Source organism: Coregonus clupeaformis, chromosome 35, assembly GCF_020615455.1.
Source record: "Coregonus clupeaformis isolate EN_2021a chromosome 35, ASM2061545v1, whole genome shotgun sequence".
Lineage (NCBI taxonomy): Eukaryota > Metazoa > Chordata > Actinopteri > Salmoniformes > Salmonidae > Coregonus > Coregonus clupeaformis.
This window is the reverse complement of record NC_059226.1, coordinates 25,041,997-25,068,806: the sequence shown is the minus strand read 5'-3', so window position 1 is coordinate 25,068,806 and position 26,810 is coordinate 25,041,997. Positions and strand designations below refer to the sequence as shown.

The window sequence follows — 26,810 nt, the reverse complement described above, 5'->3', positions numbered from 1 at the left end:
TGTTTTGGCCCTTTTATCCCCTCCCTGATGAATTCCTTCCTTCTTGTTCCCAGAATGATAGAGATAATCTGGTCTCTGTATTCTCTCGGCGTCTCTATCAGCTATTAAGTCCATCTCTTGCATTTGTAATGATTGCCGTCCAAAATAGTTGGGATGTTTTATATAAATTTGAATATTTCTGAGTCTTGTCTTTGGCTTTAGTGTTGTTCTTTGTGAAACAAAGTTCTGTGGAGTATCTCTCTCTCTCTCTGTGTGTGTGTGTGTGTGTGTGTTTGACACGTCATTGTGAAGATTGTTTCTTTCAGAAGAGGAATTTCACATTGTTTTCCCACATGGCGTTGCACGTTTGGACTGCTGTCTGAGGTCAAAGGTCAGATAGAAGGCTCTCTGTACATTAGTCATGTGGATGTTATGTTTGGTTATGTATGCTGTGTTATGTTATACATTAGTTATGCTTTACATAATATTTCCATGGGTTTACGAATACCATGTTCAGACATTACTACTCTTCAGATTTATCATCATTCATATCCTCTCGGGTAATCAAGTAAGTGTGTTGTTCTGGTGCTGTGATTAGACTGGATAGTTTGGATTAGAGAGCCCAGGGGATTGAAGAATTTGGCCTAGAGAGCCCAGGGATTTGATAGTGGGCAATTCCACGTTGTACTGTACTCTACTGTGCTCTACTCACTGTACTGTACTGTACTGTACTGTACTGTGCTGTACTGTACTGTGCTATCCAAACATACTTCTATGATAGGTTCAGATTTGGTCCAGTCTGGTCCGGCTGTGGACGTTACAGTTTTTCTCGATTGCTAAGACACATTTCTTGAAAGCTGCTCTCCTTTTCTCTTAACTGTGAACACAAAACCCAATTTTCAAGCTACATTCACAAAACCTCAGACTCTTCTTGCAAAACCAAACTTTCACCTCAAAACAGTTCAATCTGTGCTCAAAACTGAACTATGTTGTCAAATCGTGCCCCGAGTCAATCAAAATAAAAAACACTACTGAACAGTCACTAAACACTACGTAGAAAAATAGAAAACACAATGCTCAGGACATGAAGCTGGAGAAATAAATGTTTGTTTGTTCACTGTAGGCTAAATGCATGTTGCAAAACAAAAAAAACCTGTGCATTTAGCACTTGTACAAAAACACAAAACAGAAATCTTGTGCATTTACATGTAGCACTTGTAAAAACAAACAGAAATCTTATGCGTTTGCCACTTGTGTACAGTAAGCCCATGTAAAAATAAAGTACAGAAATATACAAATAAGTGCATTACTCAGCCACAGCATCATGTCTCCGTACTGGGTCAGGCCACAGGACTTCATCCACATCACAGGCCACATTTTGTCTGGCCAGGCAACGGGGAAAAAAAACCTGGCATGCCGTATCCAGGCTTGGCATGCCTCCACACCTATGTCACCACAGGCAAGTCCCATGGCTTGCAGGAGATTTACCCTGGTGTAAGGTTGGCGTTCATATACCTTCCACCGCCATGAGGAGAAGAATTCCTCAATGGGGTTTAGGAAAGGGGAGTACGGTGGAAGGCAAAGATTGATAAAACCTTGGTTCATATTGTACCACTCTCTAACCTGGAGGGCTCTGTGAAAACTCACATTGTCCCAAACAACAACATAGATGGGATGCTCATCCTGCTGCCCTAACAAAGCATCTCGCATGTGATTGAGGAAAATGAGGAGCTGGTGAGTGTTGTAGGGCCCCAGGTTGGCATGATGGTGGACAACCCCATGATTGCTGATGGCAGCACATAATGTGACATTGCCACCACGCTGCCCAGGAACACCAACAATGGCCCGATGGCCAATCACATTACGGCCTCTCCTTCTCCTTTTGGTGAGATTAAACCCAGCTTCATCCATGTAGATGTATTGATGGGGTCTTTCCATTGCATCCAGTTGAAAAACCCTCTGTAGAAATAGATATAGTTTTGTAAGTGATACGGAAAAAGTGATTTAGGCCACTACAGTAAATCACTACTTAGAGTAATCAACATTGAATGTGGGAATCTTTGCTCTTTGACTCTGTCTGAGTTGCGATCAAAGGGCACTCTGTATAGCTGTTTCATGCGCAGTCTGTTGCGCTTGAGGACACGATCAACAGTAGAGAGGCTGACACTGTTGATACCCTCAAAATGTAAATGGTCCTCAATGATCTTCTGCTGAATTTCGCTCAGTTTAATGGCATTTTTCTTACGGACCATATCAACAATTAGGGTCTCTTGGTGTGGGGAGAACATACCTGTCCTCCCACCCCCATGTGGCAGTCTTTCAATTCTACAAAAAGAGAACATGGAGTTACAAAAAATATACATGGAATACTAGGCCTACAAACAGTTAGACCAACCCTCCATTACAATACTACAGTACATTGGTACAGTGATGTACTGAAACATATATTCACTTACAGTATACTGTGGTACAGTATATAGTATGTCATACAGTAATTGCTGTCAACATTTACATACTGTACTATAATGTCAAAAAAAGGTAATTACCTGTTCTCTTCTCTAAATCTTCGGATTATGGTGGACACAGTGAATCTACTGATGTTTGGTTGTACCCTTTGTCCAGCCTCCCTCATGCTCATACCATGGACAAGAACATGGTCAATCACAGTAGCTCTGATTTCATCAGATATTACTGTTCTTTGTCTTCGCTGACCACCTCGACCACCTCTCACACGAACTCTTCCTCTCAGATTTCTATCAATTGTAGGGCCTCACAAACCAGTGCTCTCTAAACTGGCTTACTGTATATGTTCCCTCACATCATTAGCCACAAGTGTGATCAATTTTGAGTTGTTGTGTTCAAGTGGTGATACCTGTGCTCTAATTGTGTTTGACTTTTGTCACATGTGCTCACCATTATGCAGCACGGGTGCATCACAATGAAAATGTGTTGGCAAGTTGTGTCTAAACAGGTGAAAAGTGCTTATGGTTTTGCCAAAAGAGTGATTGATTCAATCAGTGGGTTCAGGCAACTGAGCATTTGGTTCAGACAATAGGGTTTAGTGTTTTAGCAATTGAGAAAAACTGTAACATCAAGGCCAGGGTGGACTGACTAAATTTCAACTACCTTTCAACGTCCATGTACGTCTGGTGTCGGTCTGTGCTCAGTGGGTGAGGATGCTGGTTAGAGTAAATAGAAAGAGAGGGGGCTCATGGGTAGGTGTCAGTAAGAGCTGGTAGAGTTGACATTAACTGCAGAGTGAGTGAGAGAGGCAGAGAGCGAGAGAGAGAAAGAGAGAGAGAGAGGGAGGGAGAGAGAGAGAGGCAGAGAGCGAGAGAGAGAGAGAGAGAGAGAGAGAGAGAGAGAGAGAGAGAGAGAGAGAGAGAGAGAGAGAGAGAGAGAGAGAGAGAGAGAGAGAGAGAGAGAGAGAGAGAGAGAGAGAGAGAGAGAGAGAGAGAGAGAGAGAGAGAGAGAGAGAGAGGGAGGGTTGTCTAGACTCAGACTGTTTTAACACTCTTGGTTTGACCACCAGACAACAAAGAAAACAGTTATGAGCTGAACATAACAGTATGTCAGTGGAAGGGAGGACAGTAGCAGGTGACCCAACTGTTGTTTGTGACTATTATGATTTTCCATTTTAGTTGCAGTAATTCTGTTACTGATTTTTTGGTAATTCTGTTACCATTTGTTAACAGAATTATGAGTTTTAGTCACTTAATAATTCATAAACAAAATTGATATCAGTAAAATCAGTAAACTTAGAGAATACAAACAATTTATCCAAAACTAAATATTGATATTAGTTGGCAGTGGTCTTTACGGCAACATTATTTTGTTTTAATGTATTTCTAATACATTTTAAGACTTTTTTGCTAGATGTTTTCTATGGTCCCTTTTCCATCTGTTTGACCAGAAATCAAAGTCATTACTTATGGCTAATTTTTAGGATGGAAAATGGTTGAAAAAAATATCTATGCCTTCATTTCCCCAAAATATAGACTATTAGCTTTCATTTGACACCCAATTTGATATGCTCCTATGAACTTCACATGTTGGTGCTCATGGGTCCTTTTCGATGGAAATGCTCAGTTTGGACAAGAGAGCCTTGAGGATTGGATAGTTTGGACAAGAGAGCCCAGGGGATTGAAGAATTTGGACTAGAGAGCCTTTGGGATTGGATAGTTTGGACAAGAGAGCCCAGGGTATTGAAGAATTTGGACTAAAGAGCCTTTGGGATTGGTAGTTTGGACTAGACTGAGTGATTGAGTTAGTGTTGTATTGTGTCTAGTTGTCAGGTGTTTTGAGTCTGTCTGTAACACAGCACTCCAAAGGCCTGTCGTAATTAGAGCCATGCTGCAGCAGATTAAAGTTCTGGCTGTTCCAAACATCGTTGCCTTATGACCTGTGTGTGTGTGTGTGTGTGTTTATGTGTTTGTGTGTGTGTGTGTGTGCACCGTGTATGCGCGCCGTGTGTGTGTGTGACCAGCTTGACCTGATAAATTATTCACTGACATTTACTTCTTGGTTCATAGCAAGGCAATTAGGCTGGATTTGAAAATACATCATAAATGTCTGTGTGTGGGCGAGGGCAGGCGAGGACTGTGGGAATGAGCATTAGCATGAGTAAGTCTGTAAGGCTGTCACAGTGTGCGTAAGCTCGGACAGTTGTGTTTGTTAGGAGCAAGCAGCAACTCCTGTAATTAAATCATTTATAGGGATTGTGTATGCCTCCCATATCAAAGTAGAATTTAAGCTGCTCTGTTTTAAGGACCTTTAAATCAGTACCTGATGTTTTCCATTGTGTTCAGACTCAGTCTGGCTTTAATTTACAGCTTAACCTATTTACAGTGCAGCCTGTTACCATGCCATGGGTGCTCTGTGGGTGAGATCTGAGCTGCTGCGAATAAAAGGCCTCTGCTATGCAAATAAATAATGCCATAAAAGCTAACAGGGTGTTTTTCTGCAAGCAGCGAGTGGGCACTAGTTACACTCTCACCACATGTTTAATTAACAGAGAGAAGAAAAGTAGAACATGTAGCGTGGGGAGATGAGGAGAGAGAGGTACGGGGGGCAATTTCAATTTAGGATCCTCATTTTAAATGGCTGGAATGCTAAATTCTGCATTGCCGGTCTCCCCATAAACTGTGTGTGTCTGTGTCTGTGTTAGGGTTGGAAATTGCCATGGACCTATCAAAATGATATTATCACGATACTTAGGTATCGATACAATGTATTGCGATTCTCACGACTCTATATGTATTGCGATTGGATACTGCGATGTTATTGTGATTTGGTGTTCCAAACATATTGCTCACTATATGTCTGCTGCGGAGAGACAAGAGAGAGAATGAGAAAATGAGTTTTGATCAGTCAGGGAAATAAAAGTGCTGAGAACATGTTGGCTCACTATTTAAAAAGAAGATGGAGAACAAGCTATAGGATGAAAAATACTGGAGTTTTGGCGCAGGTACAGCCAGCTGACGAGCGCTACCTAGCAAAACTAAAATAAATTACTAATTGAAACTTGGAGTCAAAGTATTGATATAATATCGTCCAAAATAATAGCGCGATATGTAACTGTATCCATTTTCCCCCCATCAGTAGTCTGTCTGTGTGTGATGTCCTTAAACAGTCTCCCATAAAGCAGCTGGTTGGAGCCTTATTGCGCACAGCTCAGATCAGACTCATCCTCGTGACAACACATTATACACAGAAAATATCATAATGGTCAAACACAACTAACCAGCCAACTGTAAATAAACTACAGACATGTTTTAATTATCATCAAGGGGTGAACATACAGCAGTGTGAACTCGTACATACTCCTACATCTTTTATTCCCATGTTACTTCTGAAAGATAGCACATGCCAGTGAAACGTTGTGAATGCGAGAGATGGTGAGAGAGGTGTCTTGCTGTGGGATGCTGGCTCTAGGCAGGTGTCAGCTGTCAGGTGTGACCCAGTGTGTAGTGTACCGCAGAATTATACAGTAGGCGGAGTCATGGCTGGATCCCATAATAATAGCCACGGAACAGAAGGCCACCTGCAGGACTGCTGCTTTCAGCACTGAGTGGGCCTGTCTCTGTCTCCTCTAATCCCACCCCCACCACACACACACACACACACACACACACACACACACACACACACACACACACACACGCACACACACACACACACACACACACACACACACACACACACACACACACACACACACACACACACACACACACACACACACACACACACACACACACACACACAGGTTCCCACCAGCTCCCCCAAACTGGCAGTTCTCTCTGCTGCAAAGAACACAGCCTACTACCACTAAGTGTAGCCAGACAGCCAAATATCATATCGGTGACTGTACTGGTCGAAAACAACACACTTACAGCTGCTGTGAGACTCCTACGGTCCAAAATGATGATGATTTTGTTTTTCCTTCAAATGTCTGAGTATCATTAGCGGAACTGAACAGAAATTTGGACACATAGCTTATAAAAATCTGTTCGCTTGGCTATAGTTTCAGTACAAGGTGTGAAGACATATTTCTCATATGAAGTATGTGTTATTGTATCACTGTGTACTGACGTGTCTACTTCTCTCTCATGTGCAGCTGATCCCATCGATGTGCTGCGGGTGCTGGAGCTGTCGGACCACATGGAGGGGGTGTCCATGGAGGCTGGCCTCTGCACCAGCAGGAAGGACATGGAGGAGACAGACATGGCCTACAGGATAGACAAGAAGATCCAGCTCAGTGCACCCACCAAACAGCTCTTCCCAGGTAACAACAATCTATAGAGATATGTAATGTAGTACACATCCAATGTGTCTGAGTCATGGTGTATGTGTGGTAATTGCAGTGAATCCTAAGCTTCACTATAACACAACTGACCTGACTTTGCTCTCCCTCTTCTCCATGGGCTTAGGTCTTAGGGTGTAGTAGCACATGCCATTATTATTATTCATTGAAGTTCAGATGTGTGATATTGTTATTTTGGGAGGGGCAGTGGGTCTTGCCAGAGTAGGAGTCCCCACGGTGGTGTGTTGCTACCTACTGTGTTCTCCACTGTATGACTGACTGTATGACTGACTGTATGACTGACTGCATGACTGACTGCATGACTGACTGTATGACTGACTGTAGGACTGACTGTATGACTGACTGTATGACTGACTGCATGACTGACTGTATGACTGACTGCATGACTGACTGTATGACTGACTGCATGACTGACTGTATGACTGACTGTATGACTGACTGTATGACTGACTGCATGACTGACTTTATGACTGACTGCATGACTGACTGCATGACTGACTGCATGACTGACTGTATGACTGACTGTATGACTGACTGTATGACTGACTGCATGACTGACTGTATGACTGACTGTATGACTGACTGAATGACAGACTGCATGACTGACTGTATGACTGACTGCATGACTGACTGCATGGGCTCCCGAGTGGCGCAGCGGTCTAAGGCACTGCATCTCAGTGCTTGAGGCGTCACTACAGACCCCCTGGTTTGATTCCAGGCTGTATCACAACCGGCCGTGATTGGGAGTCCCATAGGGCGGCGCACAATTGGCCCAGCGTCGTCCGGGTTTGGCCGGTGTAGGCCGTCATTGTAAATAAGAATTTGTTCTTAACTGACTTGCCTAGTAAAATTAAAAGCATGACTGACTTGACATTTTTTTCATTGGATACAGATATTGCATAATGTATTTTTACATAAAAACAGTGACAGCAGTAACATTATGTAACACATCAGAGGACAACAGAGTAGAAAAGGTCAACCATATCATCCACAACAATTGTTCCTCCTCCCCTCCCCCAGACTCGCCGTTCCCTGTGGACTTCTCCCTGATGACAACAGTGAGGGCAAAGAAGGACTCCCAGTTCTTCCTGTTGTCTGTGTATGATGAGCAGGGTGTACAGCAGCTGGGGCTGGAGGTGGGCCGCTCGCCTGTCTTCCTGTACGAAGACCACCAGGGACAGCCCTCCCCGGAGCTCTACCCTATCTTCAAGAAGATCAACCTGGCTGATGGAAAGTGGGTACTAGTCCTGGCCTGATGTCCTTGGCTCTTGACTGGGACGACTTCTCAAAACCCGAACCCTATAGCCCCTGATTTATGATTGACACACATTGACATTATTAGACCCAATATGGTGGGTGAGATTCACCTGCATCATGTCATTTGGTTGGCCATTGGGTATCACCGTAACATATCATCCCCTATCATGTGACCCTACCTGACCCAAAATATAGTTTCCTCAGTATGTGATCTCACTTGGCCCTACTTGACCGTGGCACACACAGCTCACACAATGTGCTTGACCCTAAGTGACCCGGAGCCATAGAGGAAAAACATAGATCACCTTAGTACCATAGAGTTCTTGGCTCACAATACAAGGTCAATGGCTTGACTTGACCCTGTAAAATACCACAGTGTGATTCAATGCATTTGACCTTAGAAAACCCTTCCTCAGCATACTGCATACAGGTGGTGCCTCCTTTTAACTGAACCCAACTTGCCTTGCGGGGAAAAGATACATTCAACCTGACACTTAATATTGCTACATCTGCAGTATAAATATATCACTACTAACCCAACTCTACCTCTCTGTCTGTCCAGGTGGCACAGAATAGCCTACAGTGTGGAGGGCAAGTCAGTCACCCTGTACCTGGACTGTGAGAAGGTGCAGACTCTGAAGTTACTGCGAGGGGACAACCCCCTGGTCAGTACAGAGGGGGTGACCGTGTTTGGAACACGACTACTGGACGAGGAGGTGTTTGAGGTAGGACACCACTGGTTAATTCTGGTATTGGATCTGAGGAACATCAACATTAATTGTTGGAACTTGTTTTAACTGGATTCTTGGCATGTTAATGTAATATTCACTCACTCATCTTCGCTCGCTCCTCGGAGCATAGCGCCTCGACAAATGGATCTCCATGCCGTCTTATTCTAGGCCAGGTCCCAGGCTGATGTGGTGTTGAGTCCCAGGTTGTGTATGTCGTCCTCCAACTGGTCAGACTACCTGGTTCTCGGTCTTCCTCTTGGGCGTGGCCAGTTGGGGGATGGTTCCTTGAGGATAAGGGCAGGCTCCAGAGGTGGGTTTGATCTGACCAGGTGACGAACAGTCGGAGTCAGGAGGCTCTGACCAGGGAGGAGACGGGGTTGGTCCATCTTTTGACGTATTGTGGTCGCGCCATGTGATGCCCAGTATGCGGCAGAGGCACTTGGAGTCAAAGGCATCCAGATGACGTGTGAGGTCCAGGGTGAGGGTCCATGATGTGTGAGGTCCAGGGTGAGGGTCCATGATGTGTGAGGTCCAAGGTGAGGGTCCATGATGTGCGAGGTCCAGGGTGAGGGTCCATTATGTGTGAGGTCCAGGGTGAGGGTCCATGATGTGCGAGGTCCAGGGTGAGGGTCCATGATGTTTGAGGTCCAGGGTGAGGGTCCATGACTCTGATCCGTACAGGATGGAAATGACCAGGCTATTGTATATGCTAAGTTTTCATTTCAGAGAGAGTTGTTTCCAGATTATGTTTAGGCTGGCCATGGTTGAGGCTGCCCAGCCGATGCGAAGGTGGATGTCGGCGTTGCTCCTGCAGTCAGTCGTTTATGTGCTACCAAGATAGCAGAACTTAGGAACAACGCCGACATGGTGGATGTTCACAACAGGGCTGGTTGGAGGTGGATCGAAGTCGCTGAAGGACTGGATCTTAGTTTTGTCCCAGCTGATCATGAGGCCGGATGGGTGGGTCTCCTAATTCATGATCTCAAGGGCAAGGTGTATGATGTCCAAGAGCTCGGCCAGGATTGCCATGTCGTCCCCATAGTCCAGGTCAGTGAAGCTTCGGGTGACAGTCCTTCCCATTACAAAGCTGTGTTAAAGATGGTAGGTGCCAGAACACAGCCCTGTCTAATGCCACTGTTGATATTAAAGGTGGGGGAGGTTTGGCCGTTGACCCGAACACAAGAGATGTGAAGTGTTCCTGTATAGCAGGGACAGCAGACCGGTCAGCTTCCTTGAAACTCCTAGGATCCTAAAGATCTTCCAGAGGGCTTCCCTGTCCACGCTGTCAAACGCCTGCTTTAGGTCAATGTAGGTAACGTATAGTAGTTTCCTGAACTCTCTTTTCTGCAAGAAGTCTGAGGTAGAAGACCCGGTCGGTAGGGGAGCGACCGATGGTAAATCCGCTTCGTTCACGGCACTGTTGTTGCAGAAGTAGGGGGCGTATGCGTTTGAGGAGTATATGGGCGAGTGCTTTTCCTCAAACGCTGAGGAGTGTGATGCCTCTGTAGTTGCTGCACTGGTCCTTGGGACCCTTCTTCCTGAAAGGTAGAATGAGTCTTTGGGGGATTGTCATGTGGTGAATAGGTGACTATGGTGGGCCCCCCCAGAAGTTCTGGGGGGATATTGTCAGCACCTGCTGCTCGGCCTAGCTTCAGTTTCCCTAGGGCCTCCTCAATCTCTGCCACTGAGGGGGGCTCTGACATGATGGTGGAGTCTTCCACTGAGGAGGAGGCGAGCTCATTTAGGATTGGAGAGGGAGGTGGAGGAGGGCGGTTAAGGAGTGTGGAGAAGTGTTCAATCCAGCGCACGAGTTGCTGTTCTGGGGTCTCTAACTCAGACCTATTGAGCGCCTTTACTGACGCCGTGGGGGGGGTGTAGTCTTCCCAGTGAGAGTCCGGAGGGTTTTGTAAAAGGCTCCATGGTTGCCTACCTTAGAGGCAGCCTTGGCTTCATCAGCAAGGGTGTCATGCCACTTCTGTTCTTCCCTTATTCTTATCTCGTAGGTCAAGACGGTCCAGGGTCAAGTCATCATGGTCCGTCCGAGTAGAATTACGTTTTTGTGAAGGTTTCATGGCAATGCTTTTTTCCGTGGCGGGCCACTAGCCCAACACACAACCTCTCCATGAATTTATATACCGCCCTGCGAGGGCGGGGCGGTGCAGGTGCTATTAGCCGGCAGTGGCTCTTCAGTAGCTTGCTCTGGTTGTGGTATCAAAAACTGGAGTCATCTACACCAGTGGTTCCCAACCTTTTACGGTTACTGTACCACCAACTGAATTTTGCTCTGCCCGGATTACCCCTGAAGTACCCCCTCATGTGCATTTTACCATTAAGTCTGTGGTCTCATGAGTCTTCTCAAGTACCCCTGTGGATAGGCCATGTACCCCCAGAGGTCCTAGTACCCCTGGTTGGGAACCACTGATCTACACTGAGTGTACAAAATATTAGGAACACCTGCTCTTTCCATGACATAGACTGACCAGGTGAATCCAGGTGAAAGCTATGATCCCTTATTGATGTCACTTGTTAAATCCACTTCAATCAGTGTAGATGAAGGGGAGGAGACAGGTTAAATAATGATTTTTAAACCTTGAGATATTTGAGACATGGATTGTGTATGCATGCCATTCAGAGGGTGAATAGGCAAGACAAAAGATTTAAGCGCCTTTGAACTGGGGGTATGGTAGTAGGTGCCAGGCGCACCGGTTTGAGTGTGTCAAGAACTGCAACGCTGCTGAGTTTTTCACGCTCAACAGTTTCCCGTGTGTATCAAGAATAGTCTACCACCCAAAGGACATCAAGCCAACTTGACACAACTGTGGGAAGCATTGAAGTCAACATGGGCCACCTTGTAGAGTTAATGCCCCGACGAATTGAGGCTGTTCTGATGGCAAAAGGGGGTGCAACTCAATATTAGGAAGGTGTTCCTGATGTTTTGTACACTCAGTGTATATGAGTCGTCACATGGAGAATACTGCGAGGAGGTTAGCACTCTAACTTAAACCCTAATGCAATATACCTACTATAAATTATTTTATTGAGGCGTGAATGAGATGCTCTAAAGCCACATGCTCTGCTCTGGCCCCATAATTTCTATTGTGATCAAATACCAGGAAATGACACTCAACATTTGTATTTGTATGAGTGAGTTTGGATGTTTTGGAGAGTGTGTGATGTTAGATGTGTTGACATTTGAACGGACAGCTTTATATTTTGACGTTTCACAGTGTGTGTGAGTGTGAATATGTGTCAGTGAATGTATGAGTGTTATTCATGCCTGCTGATTGGGAGGATTGATCTTGTTGGAAGAGGAATTTCCCAGTCATCAGTGTTTATCCCTACGGCGACACCGTCAGGGCTGCTGTCCTCATCATTATCCCTGAGTAGCTGGGGAGGGCAAAGGTCACATATTTAATGATGGCTGGGGTTGTTTGAGCTTGGTGAAAGTGTTTGGTGAACTGACAATGTCATTATGGAACCGTAAAATTGAAATGGACACTGAACAGTGAGTTATGATGTGTAGGTAAATATGATAATAATATAAAGCGTGTGCGTGTGTGTGTGCGTGTGTGTGTGCGTGTGCGTCTGGGTGTGTGTGCCGTACATGTGTGCTTACAAATCACACAATAAAAAGATAAATGAATTCCAAGTAAAGCTCATATTCTTTTATTTTCATTTCCCTGACCCTGTTCCATAAGTCATTCTCAATGTCTCTCCCAGGATAGTGTGCAGGCCTAGTCCATTGTCATTCCAATGCAGCTCCACTCTTAATTCAGTAGCCTCCAGCATAAAGAGAGCAGAGCAGAGAAGCAGTCCCTTCTCTCCTCATGTCCGCAGGCCCTGAGACACAGAGGGGGAGAGTAGGAGGGGGTCACAGAGCACGCCCCCTCCCATCTCTCAGGCCCCTCAGGGTACCATCCCAACCTTGCGCCCCCCCTTTGCATACTTGAGACATTGGAAAAGTACAGAGGAAGGGTTATTATCTGTCCCTAATGGATTAATGTACATTCACTTCAGTCCTCTCAGCTTTCAGCCTCTCAGAACCAGATGTCCCCTGATGTTGTCACGTAGACAATAATTATACAATCTCCCCCTAATGGCTTAACTTTACCTCAACTGCTTCTCCTACTCCATAAGTCAAACTTAATAGCCTCCCATGCCATTAGGTCCCACCTCCATCTCTTACTTTAACAGACACACCTCTATCTCCCAAATAAAACAGTTTCCTTCTCCAATTAAGCAACGCTTCCCCTAAACATTCCTTGCATAAAGCAACTGTAAAGATCCATCCCAACCCCATCTTTCAAAACATCCCATTTATCATTCCTCAGGCTGCAAAAAAAAACATCCCTTTGACGTCCTTATGACTAATACCCGTCAATTATCAATGTTCTCTTTAGCATTCTCTCTCTGCTCTGCTCTCTCTGAATAGCCTAAGTGAGTGAGAGGCCAGCTCATGTTTTCCATATTGAGTGGCAGTGTGTCAGGGCTGTGTTGACCTGGATGAGGCTGGTACTGGGGGAGAGGTTAGAGGTTGGCCTTGTTCTCAGGCCTGTTCTGTTCCCAGGCCCTGGTTCTGTTCCAGGAGGGATCCAGGGGGCCAGTGTTCCGGCCCAGTTCCCCCAGCGTGGGAGAACATAATGTGGGAGCTTGGGTACGGTGGTCAGCCCCTAATACCTCTATTGCTTCCAGATTGCCTTCAAATGACTGTTGGGGTTGTTGTTTACACACACACGTGCAGAGACACGGTCACAAGAATGTGCATGCACGCACGTACGCACACACACACGCACGCATGCACGTACACACACTAAAGCAATAATTTAACTGTCCACGAGTATGAATGTATTGCCTGGGCACTCTGTGGGCTGTTTGTGTGTTTTTACCACACCTTACGCTCAGATATAGTCCAGCCCAGTGTTTATGTGTGAACAACAGCTGACCCTGTCTGTCTGTTTTAGTAATTGTATTATTGCCGTAAGTAATCAGGCCTCTTTAGAAAACATTCAGAGCTTTGGTGTTGGCTTGGCTTGATGTTGGGTTGTTGTGTTATCAAGCGTATCTTAAAAGGGCGGTTTTGATATTGATTTAGAAATCTCATGGATAGCTTGAGAGATTGGAAAGGCTGCATTAATTAGTCAAGGTCTCTGTCTTAGATGCATTTCTTCCTTTCTAATGGTTTATGTCTGATTGTATTCAGATGTTTTGACATCTGTTGCCCTGCAGGCTAGTAAGGAGCTAAGAATTGCTCCTTGTTTACTGTAGTGAGGTGAGTTGTAGTCATATTCAGTGCAGTATGTGTTGTTGTTACTGTTGTTGTTGTTAGGGGTTCAAGCAGCGAAGCTGGTAAAACTCTATTGTATTTCTTCTATACTGGATTCTTCCCCCAAAGAAAATAACATGCAAATTCCTGTGAGATGGTAAGGCCTAGGAGGGCACAACTTGGCATGATGGTGAAGGCCCATGGGTCACACCCTCTCATGCAATCCCATGCCAATTGGCCACATGGTGGAACTATAGCAAGTCATTGAAAATAATAAGGCCTTGATTGGCTGCTATGAAAGGGAAAGGGGAAAGGGGATACCACAACTGAATGTATTCAACTAAAATGTATCTTCCGCATTTAACCTAATCCTTCTGAATCAATACCAGCTAACTACCACCACAGTGCAGGCCTGGGCACCATAAAGCAAGCCCCCACTTTCAACCACTCTAGCCCTATGTTAGTCAATGGAGCAGCTGTATTGGCTGAAACGTTGGTATCAAAGATCCATTACATTGTTTACAGAGTATCCAATAGTACTAGCCTGCTGGAGATACTTCTTTCTTCTTTCTTCAGTGGAGCTGAGCCAGCCTGTGTGTCGCTATGGGAACTAGACAGTACTGTGTGACTGTGACCTGACGCTGTTTGTTGGTTTTTGTCATCAGCACCTCCTCACACCCAGACTGTGGTCTAACTCATCCACACACAAATTCTCCTCAGATGTTTGCAGCCACTGTAATGTGCTGATGGTTGGATACGGATGACTCCGTGTCTAGAGATGTGCTCTGTGGCTCTGGCTCTGTACTGTAATGCTGTACATCTGCTGTGTAGGGAGAAAGTAGTCACGAAGCTGACCAGCCGGCCGGCGCCAGCTAGGGGGAGCGGGGAGGGATACAGTACCAAAGGTGGAACAGGGCCTTTGATCTTTGGCTGAGAATCTCTCTCTCTCTCACTCTCTCTCTCTCTCCTTCTCTCTCTCTCTTTCTCTCTTTCTCTCTCTCTCTCTCTCTCTCTCTCACTCTCTGAAAAGGTGTGGTAGAATTTGATGTTGATTGGGCTTTTCATCTCTGGGGCATTAACTGTAACCTAGTAGTTTATGTTGGCTAAATACTGGCCTGAGATCTGTGCTCGGTGAGATGAAGCACTAATAAAAAGTACTTGGTAATGAGTTGGTGCCATTTAAAGAGCTGGGTGCTAGTGTGTGTGGACTCAGTGGGACCAGGGGGAGACGGGGGGGGGGGGGGGGGGGGGTGATTGGGGAGAGCTCCTAATTGAGGGGAGCTGTCTGTCTGTGTGTTTATGTGTACACACGCTCTGGCCCTCTGGGGCAGGCTGGGGACGTAAAGGGGCTTTTGAAAGAGTGTGAGGGAAGTATTTCACTGTTATGTGTACACAACTCTCTGCTAGAAGCCTGGGAACAGATGGGCTCTGGGAGCAGCAGTCACAGTAGTGTTGGCCATTTTATACACACAGGACATTCACATTGCTCATGTGAAATGGCTTCAGCTCTATTGAACACATTCTCTTAGAGGTCTAGCAACATCCTACAAAGCATTCGATTTCCCAGACATTTTCAGCCTGGTACTCCGAGGCCATCGCAGTGCTTCTCATAGACTGCAATGTCAGAGTGATGTGCTGATCCTTGTATGTTTGTCTGTGAGGTTAACATGATGCTTTTATGTCTTTCTGTATGCTTGTCTACCTGCCTTTCTGGGGTGTGTGTGTGTTTTATAGGGAGAGATCCAGCAGTTGTTGATTCTGGAGGACGCCCAGGCTGCGGCTGACTACTGCCTGCACTACATCCCTGACTGTGACTCTCCACTGTCCTACAATAGACAGGCCCAGGACCCTGAGCAGGTCAGTACTCCAGCCACCAGGGGCAGACACCCTCTGACATACACACATACCCATACAGTACACACACACACACACACACACACACACACACACACACACACACACACACACACACACACACACACACACACACACACACACACTATTCCACTCCCCCTTCATCTGTCTTGTTTTATTATCAGTGATTCATCCACCCAAAATATCCTCCTTCAAACTGTAACAGTATTTATTTATTTCTCTCTCTCTTCTCTCATATATGTATGAAATGAAATAATCTGTCATACAGTAGTTGATGATGTGGGTTTCTGGCTGCTAGAAAAGAAACCAGGGTGGAATTCCATCTGTAGTTAGTGAACAGAGACACTGTAGATGCTAACATGACACACAACCTTACAACCTCAGTAAAACTTCAATTGAACACAAAGACAAGGATTGCATTCCACACCTTCTATAAAAGCCAGATGGTCCCTGATCATAATTTGATTATGGAACAGAAAGTGTATTTGTCTGGACTGCTTTAGAGTTGAACTCACATAGCGATATTTCCAGTTTGAGTTCTATCTATGTTGGCTCAGTCTGGGCTCAAGATTTCAGAGATACAGTTTCATGTTGAGGCTTTTTGCAGGTCCTGACTACACAGTACAGTGCTGGCTGCTACAGCTGCTTTCTCAGAAGCCCCTTGTTTCAGCCAACAGATAAAACGATGAACAAGCAGCATGCATATCAATAGAGCGGTGTCTGCCAGAGACCTGCCCAGCCCCGCCTTCTGTAGCCCAGCCAGCCAATCCCAGCCTTGGCCATGTACTGCATCACATGATTTATCACTACCCAGTCTTCTCGGCCTAGGGGCCCGGAACACACCACTAATACACAGGGAGGCCAGGCCAGAGAAGAATTAGACATCAGTCAGTCCATCAGTCAGCATCAGAAGAAGCTCCTCTCCCTGTCTTTGATAGTGAGCCAGCAGCAGAGCGGTGCATCTCTCCCTGGGCTGTGTTGAGCTGCTTCAGCCTGAACAAACACAGCCAGGAGCCTCGTAAATCTCACAGGATATCACCACTCTGGCTCTTCCCCTCTTCACCAGGCCTGCTTGGGCAATGGGATCAACCTGGGAGAGATGACTTATATTATGATGTACAGTGGGGAAAAAAAGTATTTAGTCAGCCACCAATTGTGCAAGTTCTCCCACTTAAAAAGATGAGAGAGGCCTGTAATTTTCATCATAGGTACACGTCAACTATGACAGACAAATTGAGGGAAAAAAATCCAGAAAATCACATTGTAGGATTTTTAATGAATTTATTTGCAAATTATGGTGGAAAATAAGTATTTGGTCACCTACAAACAAGCAAGATTTCTGGCTCTCACAGACCTGTAACTTCTTCTTTAAGAGGCTCCTCTGTCCTCCAATCGTTACCTGTATTAATGGCACCTGTTTGAACTTGTTATCAGTATAAAAGACACCTGTCCACAACCTCAAACAGTCACACTCCAAACTCCACTATGGCCAAGACCAAAGAGCTGTCAAAGGACACCAGAAACAAAATTGTAGACCTGCACCAGGCTGGGAAGACTGAATATGCAATAGGTAAGCAGCTTGGTTTGAAGAAATCAACTGTGGGAGCAATTATTAGGAAATGGAAGACATACAAGACCACTGATAATCTCCCTCGATCTGGGGCTCCACGCAAGATCTCACCCCGTGGGGTCAAAATGATCACAAGAACGGTGATCAAAAATCCCAAAACCACACCGGGGGACCTAGTGAATGACCTGCAGAGAGCTGGGACCAAAGTAACAAAGCCTACCATCAGTAACACACTACGCCGCCAGGGACTCAAATCCTGCAGTGCCAGACGTGTCCCCCTGCTTAAGCCAGTACATGTCCAGGCCCGTCTGAAGTTTGCTAGAGTGCATTTGGATGATCCAGAAGAGAATTGGGAGAATGTCATATGGTCAGATGAAACCAAAATATAACTTTTTGGTAAAAACTCAACTCGTCCTGTTTGGAGGACAAAGAATGCTGAGAACACCATACCTACTGTGAAGCATGGGGGTGGAAACATCATGCTTTGGGGCAGTTTTTCTGCAAAGGGACCAGGACGACTGATCCGTGTAAAGGAAAGAATGAATGGGGCCATGTATCGTGAGATTTTGAGTGAAAACCTCCTTCCATCAGCAAGGGCATTGAAGATGAAACGTGGCTGGGTCTTTCAGCATGACAATGATCCCAAACACACCGCCCGGGCAACGAAGGAGTGGCTTCGTAAGAATTATTTCAAGGTCCTGGAGTGGCCTAGCCAGTCTCCAGATCTCAACCCCATAGAAAATCTTTGGAGGGAGTTGAAAGTCTGTGTTGCCCAGCAACAGCCCCAAAACATCACTGCTCTAGAGGAGATCTGCATGGAGGAATGGGCCAAAATACCAGCAACAGTGTGTGAAAACCTTGTGAAGACTTACAGAAAACATTTGACCTGTGTCATTGCCAACAAATGGTATATAACAAAGTATTGAGAAACTTTTGTTATTGACCAAATACTTATTTTCCACAATAATTTGCTAATAAATTCATTAAAAATCCTACAATGTGATTTTCTTGAATTTTTTTCCTCACTTTGTCTGTCATAGTTGAAGTGTACCTATGATGAAAATTACAGGCCTCTCTCATCTTTTTAAGTGGGAGAACTTGCACAATTGGTGGCTGACTAAATACTTTTTTTCCCCACTGTATGTGTGTGTTTATGTTTGAGAAAAGTGTTTTGGAGAGAGGAAAAGTAAGAAATATTGATTCATGCGGCCAGCAGGGAGATACTGTCAGGGTCTGTGAGAACAGTGTTCTGTGTGTAGCCTCCTATGCCCGGCTGTGTGTCTCTGTCTGTGTCTGGGTGTGTCCAATTCCTGGCGGTGCTCCTGGGACTGTCCATCAGTGCCTTATCAGACGTAGAGCGTGTTGGCTGTTCTAGATCTACAGCTGAGAAACCCGCTCTGTGTCCAAGACGTTGTTAGCATCACTCACTCTACTGACCCACTTTCTATCCTCCTCACACTGACCCTGTTTACAAACCATCACAATCTCCTCATCAACCTATTTTACAGACCAGACCTTCAACAACATTCTCATTCAAAGGTTGTCAATAATAGTGACAGATATCCTTATGGATATGAGTTAAAAAAGGACATAAATGACATTTATGTTTACATATTTTAACAGCCCAACAGGGTCATAAACACACTGACCCCTGACCTCATGAGAAAGTATGTCCTCTCTGTTGACAGGCCAGTGGTAAACAGTGATAAATAAACAGTAGTTTCATTCACGACTACTCTGTGTGTGTGGTGTGTGTGTGGTGTGTGTGTGTGTGTGTGTGTGTGTGTGAGTTTGCTGGACGAGTGGGTCTTGAACTGTGTCTGACCCTACTGGATGTGTGCATAGGCGCAGCGGTCTAAGGCATTGCATCTCAGTGCTTGAGGCGTCACTACAGACCACCTGGTTCAATTCCAGGCTGTATCACAACCAGCCGTGATTGGGAGTCCCATAGGGCGGGGCACAATTGGCCCAGCGTCGTCCGGGTTTGGCCGGTGTAGGCTGTCATTGTAAATAATAATTTGTTCTTAACTGACTTGCCTAGTTAAATAAAGGTAAAATAAAAATAAAATAAAATGTTATGTTTCAGGTATTTCACCATGTTGTTGTTTCTCTTGTTCGTGCCCCACCTCCTCCCTTGCCCCCTCCCCCTTTCATAAAAGACCCCTCAACTTAAACCTGATCCCATGATACAAAGCGACGAGCCAGAGGAGCCAAAGAAACGCTCCAAAAAAGACAGGAAAGGCAAAAAGGACAAAAAGAAGCGTGACAAGAAAGGGAGGGGCAAGAAGGAGTCGAGGAAGAAGAGAAAAGAAGGAGAGGCGGGTCCAGAGGAGGAGGGTTTCCTCCAGGTGTCCACAGTTTGGCCTAAAAACCAATCCCAAGAAACCTACTATCCCACTGAAAAGCCCTCTACGATGGAACTGTTCACTCCTGAAGCTGTCACCCCAACTGAAGCCTCTGACCAGACCACCATGATCCCAGAGAGGCCCACACACAGGCCTAACTCTGACATTGAGGACCCCTCCGTGGTGCCCAGTGCACTGCCTGAGTCAAAGGTCACTGAGGAGGTAGACTGAAAAGTTATGATGTAGCTCCCCTCCCCCTCCATCCCATCCCTAACAGAGCACTGACCCACTCTCCCAGAATGCTTCATCTACACCCTCTGTCAACCTGCTCCTCTCCTCACTGTGACCACTAACCTAACCAGCACTACCTTAATCACCTCCTCCCCTTCCAGGACTCCCAATGGAACACGGAGAATCCCTGCATCCCTCTAGTTCTAGATTAAGTAGAGTATGTAGACAATCTAGAATTTAGACTGTGTTCTACACTATGTTATAACACATAGACAACTGTGACTCAATTGTCTCAATAGTTGTTTATGGGTTGCAAGACATTTATATGAATCTAGTTGTGTGGATAACACTAGTTCTGTCTTTTGTAGTACCTGTAGTTTAACATACATATCTGAGTAAGTGGTATGTATGAGGTGTTGTGTGTTGTAGTTTTGCTGTGATATCTATTTGACCTGAGAGTTTATGTCCTTACCCAAACCCAGTCCAAACCTTTTATTTTAAAGCTATACATGTATCCAAAACAGTATGCCTCCTGTGTTGTATTCCATCTTTCTAAATTTGTTCTGTCAGCAAATACTGTATGTAGGTCAAAGAAAGTCCCCATGATAGAAGTCTCTAAAGCTTATCTTTTGCTACTTTTGCTACTTTGCTAAATTTGCTGATTTTCATACTCTCGCTGTAATGGCTGTCACAATCCATGTCATGCTTCCATCACTACCTGGTTGTGAAATATTCCATCAGCATAGGATGATTAATAACACACTGAGGCTTGCTACATGTATAACCTGCCTATTCCCATAACCGACACCTGTGCTGCTAACTAGCTTAGCAAACTGTACGCTATGATAGACTGTGTAAAATGGAGGCGCTGGGCAAACTCAGAGGACTGGGCAGACAGACAGACCATAATGTTGCCCAGTGTCTCCATGGTTTCTGTTACCATGGCTCTGACCTTAAACCCTCTGGCCTTGTGCAGGAGGAGAGGCCGGACAAAAAGCCCCAGATGGAGGAGTTCAACGAAAACTTCTATGGCGAGCTGTATGATGACCTCGAAGTCTCCATGGTAACAATGGGTCCCAATATCAGCGGGTACGAGGTCAGTTGAATTGAGATTTTGATATACTGTGTGTTCATACGGTGAAGCTCATGTTCTGTAGCAGCTCAGTTATTAATGTGGTCATTGGATCATGTGATTTACTGTCATGTTGAATGGACTCGTAGATTGTAGAGTACGAGGACATAAGTAACGAGACAGAGAACCAGGAGTATGAAGAGTATGAGACCTACGAGGACGGATATGGCTTTGCAGAGAGAGAGGGGGCTGATACCTGGGATGGAGAGGTAGGCCTCACCAATCATACAGTTAAAGTGTATTCACTCAGAGACTTCTGAGACTCCTGTACCTGACCTACAACTACTGTACACACAGTAGGTAATCAATCACCTATCATGTCTGTTCATATGTCTGTCTGTCTGTCTGTCTGTCTGTCTGTGTCTGTCTGTGCCTCAGGCCAGTGTCAGAGCACTGAAAGGAGAGAAGGGGGAGCCTGCCATCGTTGAACCGGTGAGCTTGAGTATTCAGACAGAATTTCGCTAATGTAAATCAATTTTAGGCCCTTAATATTTTATTTTAGGAGTCGTTGTTTTGTCATGTAATCTTTATGACTCTATAAAGACTATATGGAGTATTTCTGTCTTTATGTTGAAATATCTCTGGTATATACTGTATGTGTTTATATGCCATTGTCATATCTGTATGATGTTGTGCAGGGTACACTGGTGGAGGGACCAGTCGGCCCCCCAGGACCAGAGGTAAGACCCCTGCTCCCAGGCATTACCACTACATCATATTACATTGATATTACATTGATACTACATTCATACTACATAATAGTACATCATAACTATCACTCCACTTTACTGCCCATATTGATACTATGGACCAATGCTGATTGACTGTGTGTTTATTCTCCAGGGTCTTCCAGGCGGACCAGGACCAATGGGCCCCCGAGGACCCAGTGGAGACCCAGGTGATTTGGTGAGTATCCTCCCCCGTGGAGTATTGACCCGTAGTGGACTGTCCTCAGGGACAGTATGACCATAGTCAGGGTCCACAGGGACTGTGCTCTGGGTTTGACCATGACCACAGATTGACCACAGCCTACACAAACAGGTCAGGGATGCTGTGACCTCACTGTGGTCTTGACTGTAACCTTACTGGGCTTAAGGGAGTAAAGGACTGGTGATGACTCATGTGTGGGTTTGACCTAATTCACTCTGTTGAAATGTGTGTGTGTGTGTGTATGTGTGTGTCTGTGTGCGTGCCTTTGTGTGTTTGTGTTCCCTCCCTGAACACAGCCTCATTCCCACAGACACAAACCAACAGATGCTCAGTCGTCTCTAGTGATCTAAAGGATTTTTAACGATGTTGTTGTAGGAGAAAAACATAGAGGTCTTCTAACTCAGTTTCACCTTAAATCAAACACATCAAATCAGATCATCAAACAAGCTTTTCTTCTTTTAAAGCAGATCTGAAACAAATGTAAAAACAGTGTTCCATAATCCTGCCTGTCTACAGTATTTCATCTTCATAATTGTTTATGCCTTGCAGTATACAACAGTATTCTCAGTGTGACAGATACTATAATAATGTTCCTATTGAGACAAATGCCTTCGTCTCTGCTGCAGAGAGTCTAGGTGATTGACAGTTTGGGATTAGCTCATACCTCTAATTCTTTATGAGGTGCTTAATGGTACATTAGGCTTTCGATAGGGGCATCAAGCAGAAAATCTTCTACCAACCCCCTCTCTAGAGACAAGCTAATTGATATGAACCTGAGAGTGAGTAACATGCCCTCTGGAAATGAAGCAGAGGTTGTTTTAACAGAGATTGGATTGTAGGGCTCATTCTCGTCTGTTTAGCGTTATGTACACACTGGAACACTCCCACTTACAGGCCTATACTGTACATACTTGTGTTGTTCACTGTATACACACTCATACAGTCATGATTAAAATCCTCCCTCTCTCTCTCCCTTTGTCTCTCAGGGTCCTCCAGGGCGTCCTGGTTTAGCTGGGGTTGATGGGATACCTGGTCCTCCAGGAACCATGCTGATGTTACCAGTAAGAATGAGATAAAACTCTCTTTATTTAAACTTCCCTCATCTGAACACACACTCATGTTCAGTTCCCATTGACTATGGCTGAATCCCAAATCACTCCCTTCCCCTCTGCCCTCAATTTGCGCGTTCACGTGCGCCTCCCCCATTTGCACAAGTGTCCCAAAGCTGAGGGAGTGAAAATTATTGAGGATGTAGGGGCTAATTAGACCCTCAGATAGACACTTCGACCGAACCAGCAAGGCTGCAGGCTTCAGAGTGAGGTACTATCCTGACTAACCTGATTACTGTTATACTATACCTGTACATCATTCAAGTCCGGAGTGTGTCCCGAAGTTGATGGGTTTACTGATCCCATCATCACTCTCTGGAAGTCACCCTCAGAGTTTCGTCAGCAACACGTGAAAACGGAGAGCCCTCCTAGTGAGTTGGTAGGGGTGGGGGGGTGGTTTGGGATTCATCTTACAGTATGTGATGCTGTCCTGAGGCAGGGCAGTAACAGCTCTGAGCCACTAGGTGGAGCTGTGAGATTGAATGCTGATGAGGCCAGGTGAAATCTACATTGTGTATTCAAATAAAATAAAATCAAATGTTATTTGTCACACACACGTTTAGCATATGTTATAGCGGGTGTAGCAAAATACTTGTGCTTCTAGCTCCGACAGTGCAGTAATATCTAACAAGTAATATCGAACAATTTCACAACATATACCCAATACACACAAAAATAGTAAGGAATGGAATTTAAGAATATATACATATATGGACAAGCAATGACAGAGCGGCATGGACTAAGATACAGTACAATATTATAGAATATAATACAGTATATACATATGAGATGAGTAGTGCAAGATATGTAAACATTATTAAAGTGACTAGTGTTCCATTTCTTAAAGTGGCCAGTGATTTCAACAGGCAGCAGCAGCCTCTAATGTGCTGGTGATGGCTATTTAACAGTCTGATGGCCTTGAGATAGAAGCTGTTTTTCATTCTCTCTGTCCCAGCTTTGATGCACCTGTACTGACCTCGCCTTCTGGATGATAGCGGGGTGAACAGGCAGTGACTCGGGTGGTTGATGTCCTGTATGTGTCTTGGAGGGCGGGTAGTTTGCCCCCGGTAATGCGTTCGGCAGACCGCACCATCCTCTGCAGAGCCCTGCGGTTGCGGGCGGTGCAGTTGCCGTACCAGGCGGCGATACAGCCCGACAGGATGCTCTCAATTGTGCATCTGTAAAAGTTTGTGAGGGTTTTAGGTGCCAAGCCAAATTTCTTCAGCCTCCTGAGGTTGAAGAGGCTCTGTTGCGCCTTCTTCACCACACTGTCTGCGTGGGTGGACCATTTCAGTTTGTCGGTGATGTGTACGCCAAGGAACTTGAAGCTTTCCACCTTCTCCACTGCGGTCCTGTCGATGTGGATAGGAGGGTGCACCCTCTGCTGTTTCCTGAAGTCCACGATCATCTCCTTTGTTTTGTTGACGTTGAGTGAGAGGTTATTTTCCTGGCGCCACACTCCCAGAGCCCTCACCTCCTCCCTGTAGGCGGTCTCATCATTGTTGGTAATCAAGCCTACTACTGTTGTGTCGTCTGCAAACTTTATGATTGCGTTGGAGGCGTGCTTGGCCACGCAGTCATGGGTGAACAGGGAGTACAGGAGGGGGCTGAGCATGCACCCTTGTGGGGCCCCAGTGTTGAGGATCAGCGAAGTGGAGGTGTTGTTTCCTACCTTCACCACCTGGGGGCGGCCCGTCAGGAAGTCCAGGACCCAGTTGCATAGGGCGGGGTTCAGACCCAGGGCCTCAAGCTTAATGATGAGCTTGGAGGGTACTATGGTGTTGAATGCTGAGCTATAGTCAATGAACAGCATTCTTACATATGTATTCCTCTTGTCCAGATGGGATAGGGCAGTGTGCAGTGTGATGGCGATTGCATCGTCTGTGGATCTATTGGGGCGGTAAGCAAATTGAAGTGGGTCTAGGGTGACAGGTAAGGTAGAGGTGATATGATCCTTGACTAGTCTCTCAAAGCACTTCATGATGACAGAGAGAGGGGAGAGAAGGACTTATACTGCATGTATTTAGGTTTATCACTCTACTCCTTTCTCTTGTAGTTCCAACATGGTGGTGATTCTCAGAAGGGGCCTGTGGTGTCAGCCCAGGAGGCTCAGGCTCAGGCCATCCTGCAGCAGACCAAGGTAACGTCCACCTGGCCACTACTACTGTAACCTGTAGCATCATTACTCCTTTTACATTAGAAATGAGCCTTGACTTATCTAACGTTGTTGTTCTTACCCTTGTTTATTCCAGATGTCGTTGAAGGGACCTCCAGGTCCACTGGGTCTTACAGGGCGACCAGGCCCACTGGTAGGATACCCACCTAGCTTGAACCATAAGCCACAACCTTAACTTCTACCTTTATCCTCTATCTACACTATATTCTCCTGTCTACAGTCCACCACAACCACATTAACCAAAGCCCATTTTGTCTCCATGCACATACAAACAATCAGCAATCTGATCATCACTACTGTGACTTAACAGGCTATTCTTTATATTTCCTTGTTTGGTGTGACTGTCTTTCCTCTCTGTGTTTAGGGTCTTACTGGTTCCTCTGGACTTAAAGGTGACGCTGGAGAACATGGCCCAAGGGTAAGAGGATATTCTATTTTGACTTGCTACCACAGAGCAGTCAAGGTCCATTTAGATTTTGATGTATCCTACTGGTCTCACTCTCTCACTGTCCCTCTCTGTTTCTTCCCCCCCCCCTCTCTCTTCATCTCTCTCCTCCTCCTCCTACTCCTCCTCCTCCCCCTCTCTCTGTCTATTCTCTCTCCTCCTCCTCCTCCTCCTCCTCCCCCTCTCTCTGTCTATTCTCTCTCTCTCCTCCTCCCCCTCTCTCTCCATCTATTCTTTTTTTCTCTCTCTCTCCTCCTCCCCCTCTCTCTCCGTCTATTCTTTCTCAGGGTCCCCGTGGTGTTCCAGGCCCTCCAGGACTCAACGGGAAGTTAGGAAAGAGGGTGAGACTTCTTAGTGAGCTATGTGATACTGTCATCATGCTCCAGAAACCAAACTGTGGACTGTAACTCTATACAGATGTTCTGAACTGTTGTTGTACTCCTTGATCAGATACAACCAACTGTTACAGTTTTTCTCGATTGCTAAGACACATTTCTTGAAAGCTGCTCTCCTTTTCTCTTTTCTCTTAACTGTGAAAACAAAACCCAATTTTCAAGCTACATTCACAAAACCTCAGACTCTTCTTGCAAAACCAAACTTTCACCTCAAAACAGTTCAATCTGTGCTCAAAACTGAACTATGTTGTCAAATCGTGCCCCGAGTCAATCAAAATTAAAAACACTACTGAACAGTCACTAAACACTACGTAGAAAAATAGAAAACACAATGCTCAGGACATGAAGCTGGAGAAATAAATGTTTATTGTTCACTGTAGGCTAAATGCATGTTGCAAAACAAAAAAAACCTGTGCATTTAGCACTTGTACAAAAAGACAAAACAGAAATCTTGTGCATTTACATGTAGCACTGTCACGATCGTCGGGAAGAGAGGAGGACCAAGGCGCAGCGTTGCAGACGAACATACTCTTTATTTATGATAAA

The 26,810-nt window shown here is 45.4% G+C and overlaps 1 protein-coding gene across 1 annotated transcript in view; it reads left to right on the top strand.

Annotated features, from left to right (window-relative positions):
- LOC121550865 (collagen alpha-1(XI) chain-like) overlaps positions 1-26,810 on the top strand; it is an 84,974-nt gene that overhangs the window by 9,909 nt on the left and 48,255 nt on the right. Inside the window, exons 2-16 of the mRNA XM_045210965.1 lie at positions 6,599-6,766; positions 7,826-8,039; positions 8,625-8,787; positions 15,791-15,913; positions 19,661-20,068; positions 21,054-21,173; positions 21,299-21,418; positions 21,588-21,641; positions 21,848-21,889; positions 22,053-22,115; positions 23,126-23,200; positions 25,305-25,388; positions 25,501-25,557; positions 25,789-25,842; positions 26,157-26,210. Coding sequence (XP_045066900.1) covers positions 6,599-6,766; positions 7,826-8,039; positions 8,625-8,787; positions 15,791-15,913; positions 19,661-20,068; positions 21,054-21,173; positions 21,299-21,418; positions 21,588-21,641; positions 21,848-21,889; positions 22,053-22,115; positions 23,126-23,200; positions 25,305-25,388; positions 25,501-25,557; positions 25,789-25,842; positions 26,157-26,210 — 1,799 coding nt within the window. The remainder of the gene's footprint in view (positions 1-6,598; positions 6,767-7,825; positions 8,040-8,624; positions 8,788-15,790; positions 15,914-19,660; positions 20,069-21,053; positions 21,174-21,298; positions 21,419-21,587; positions 21,642-21,847; positions 21,890-22,052; positions 22,116-23,125; positions 23,201-25,304; positions 25,389-25,500; positions 25,558-25,788; positions 25,843-26,156; positions 26,211-26,810) is intronic.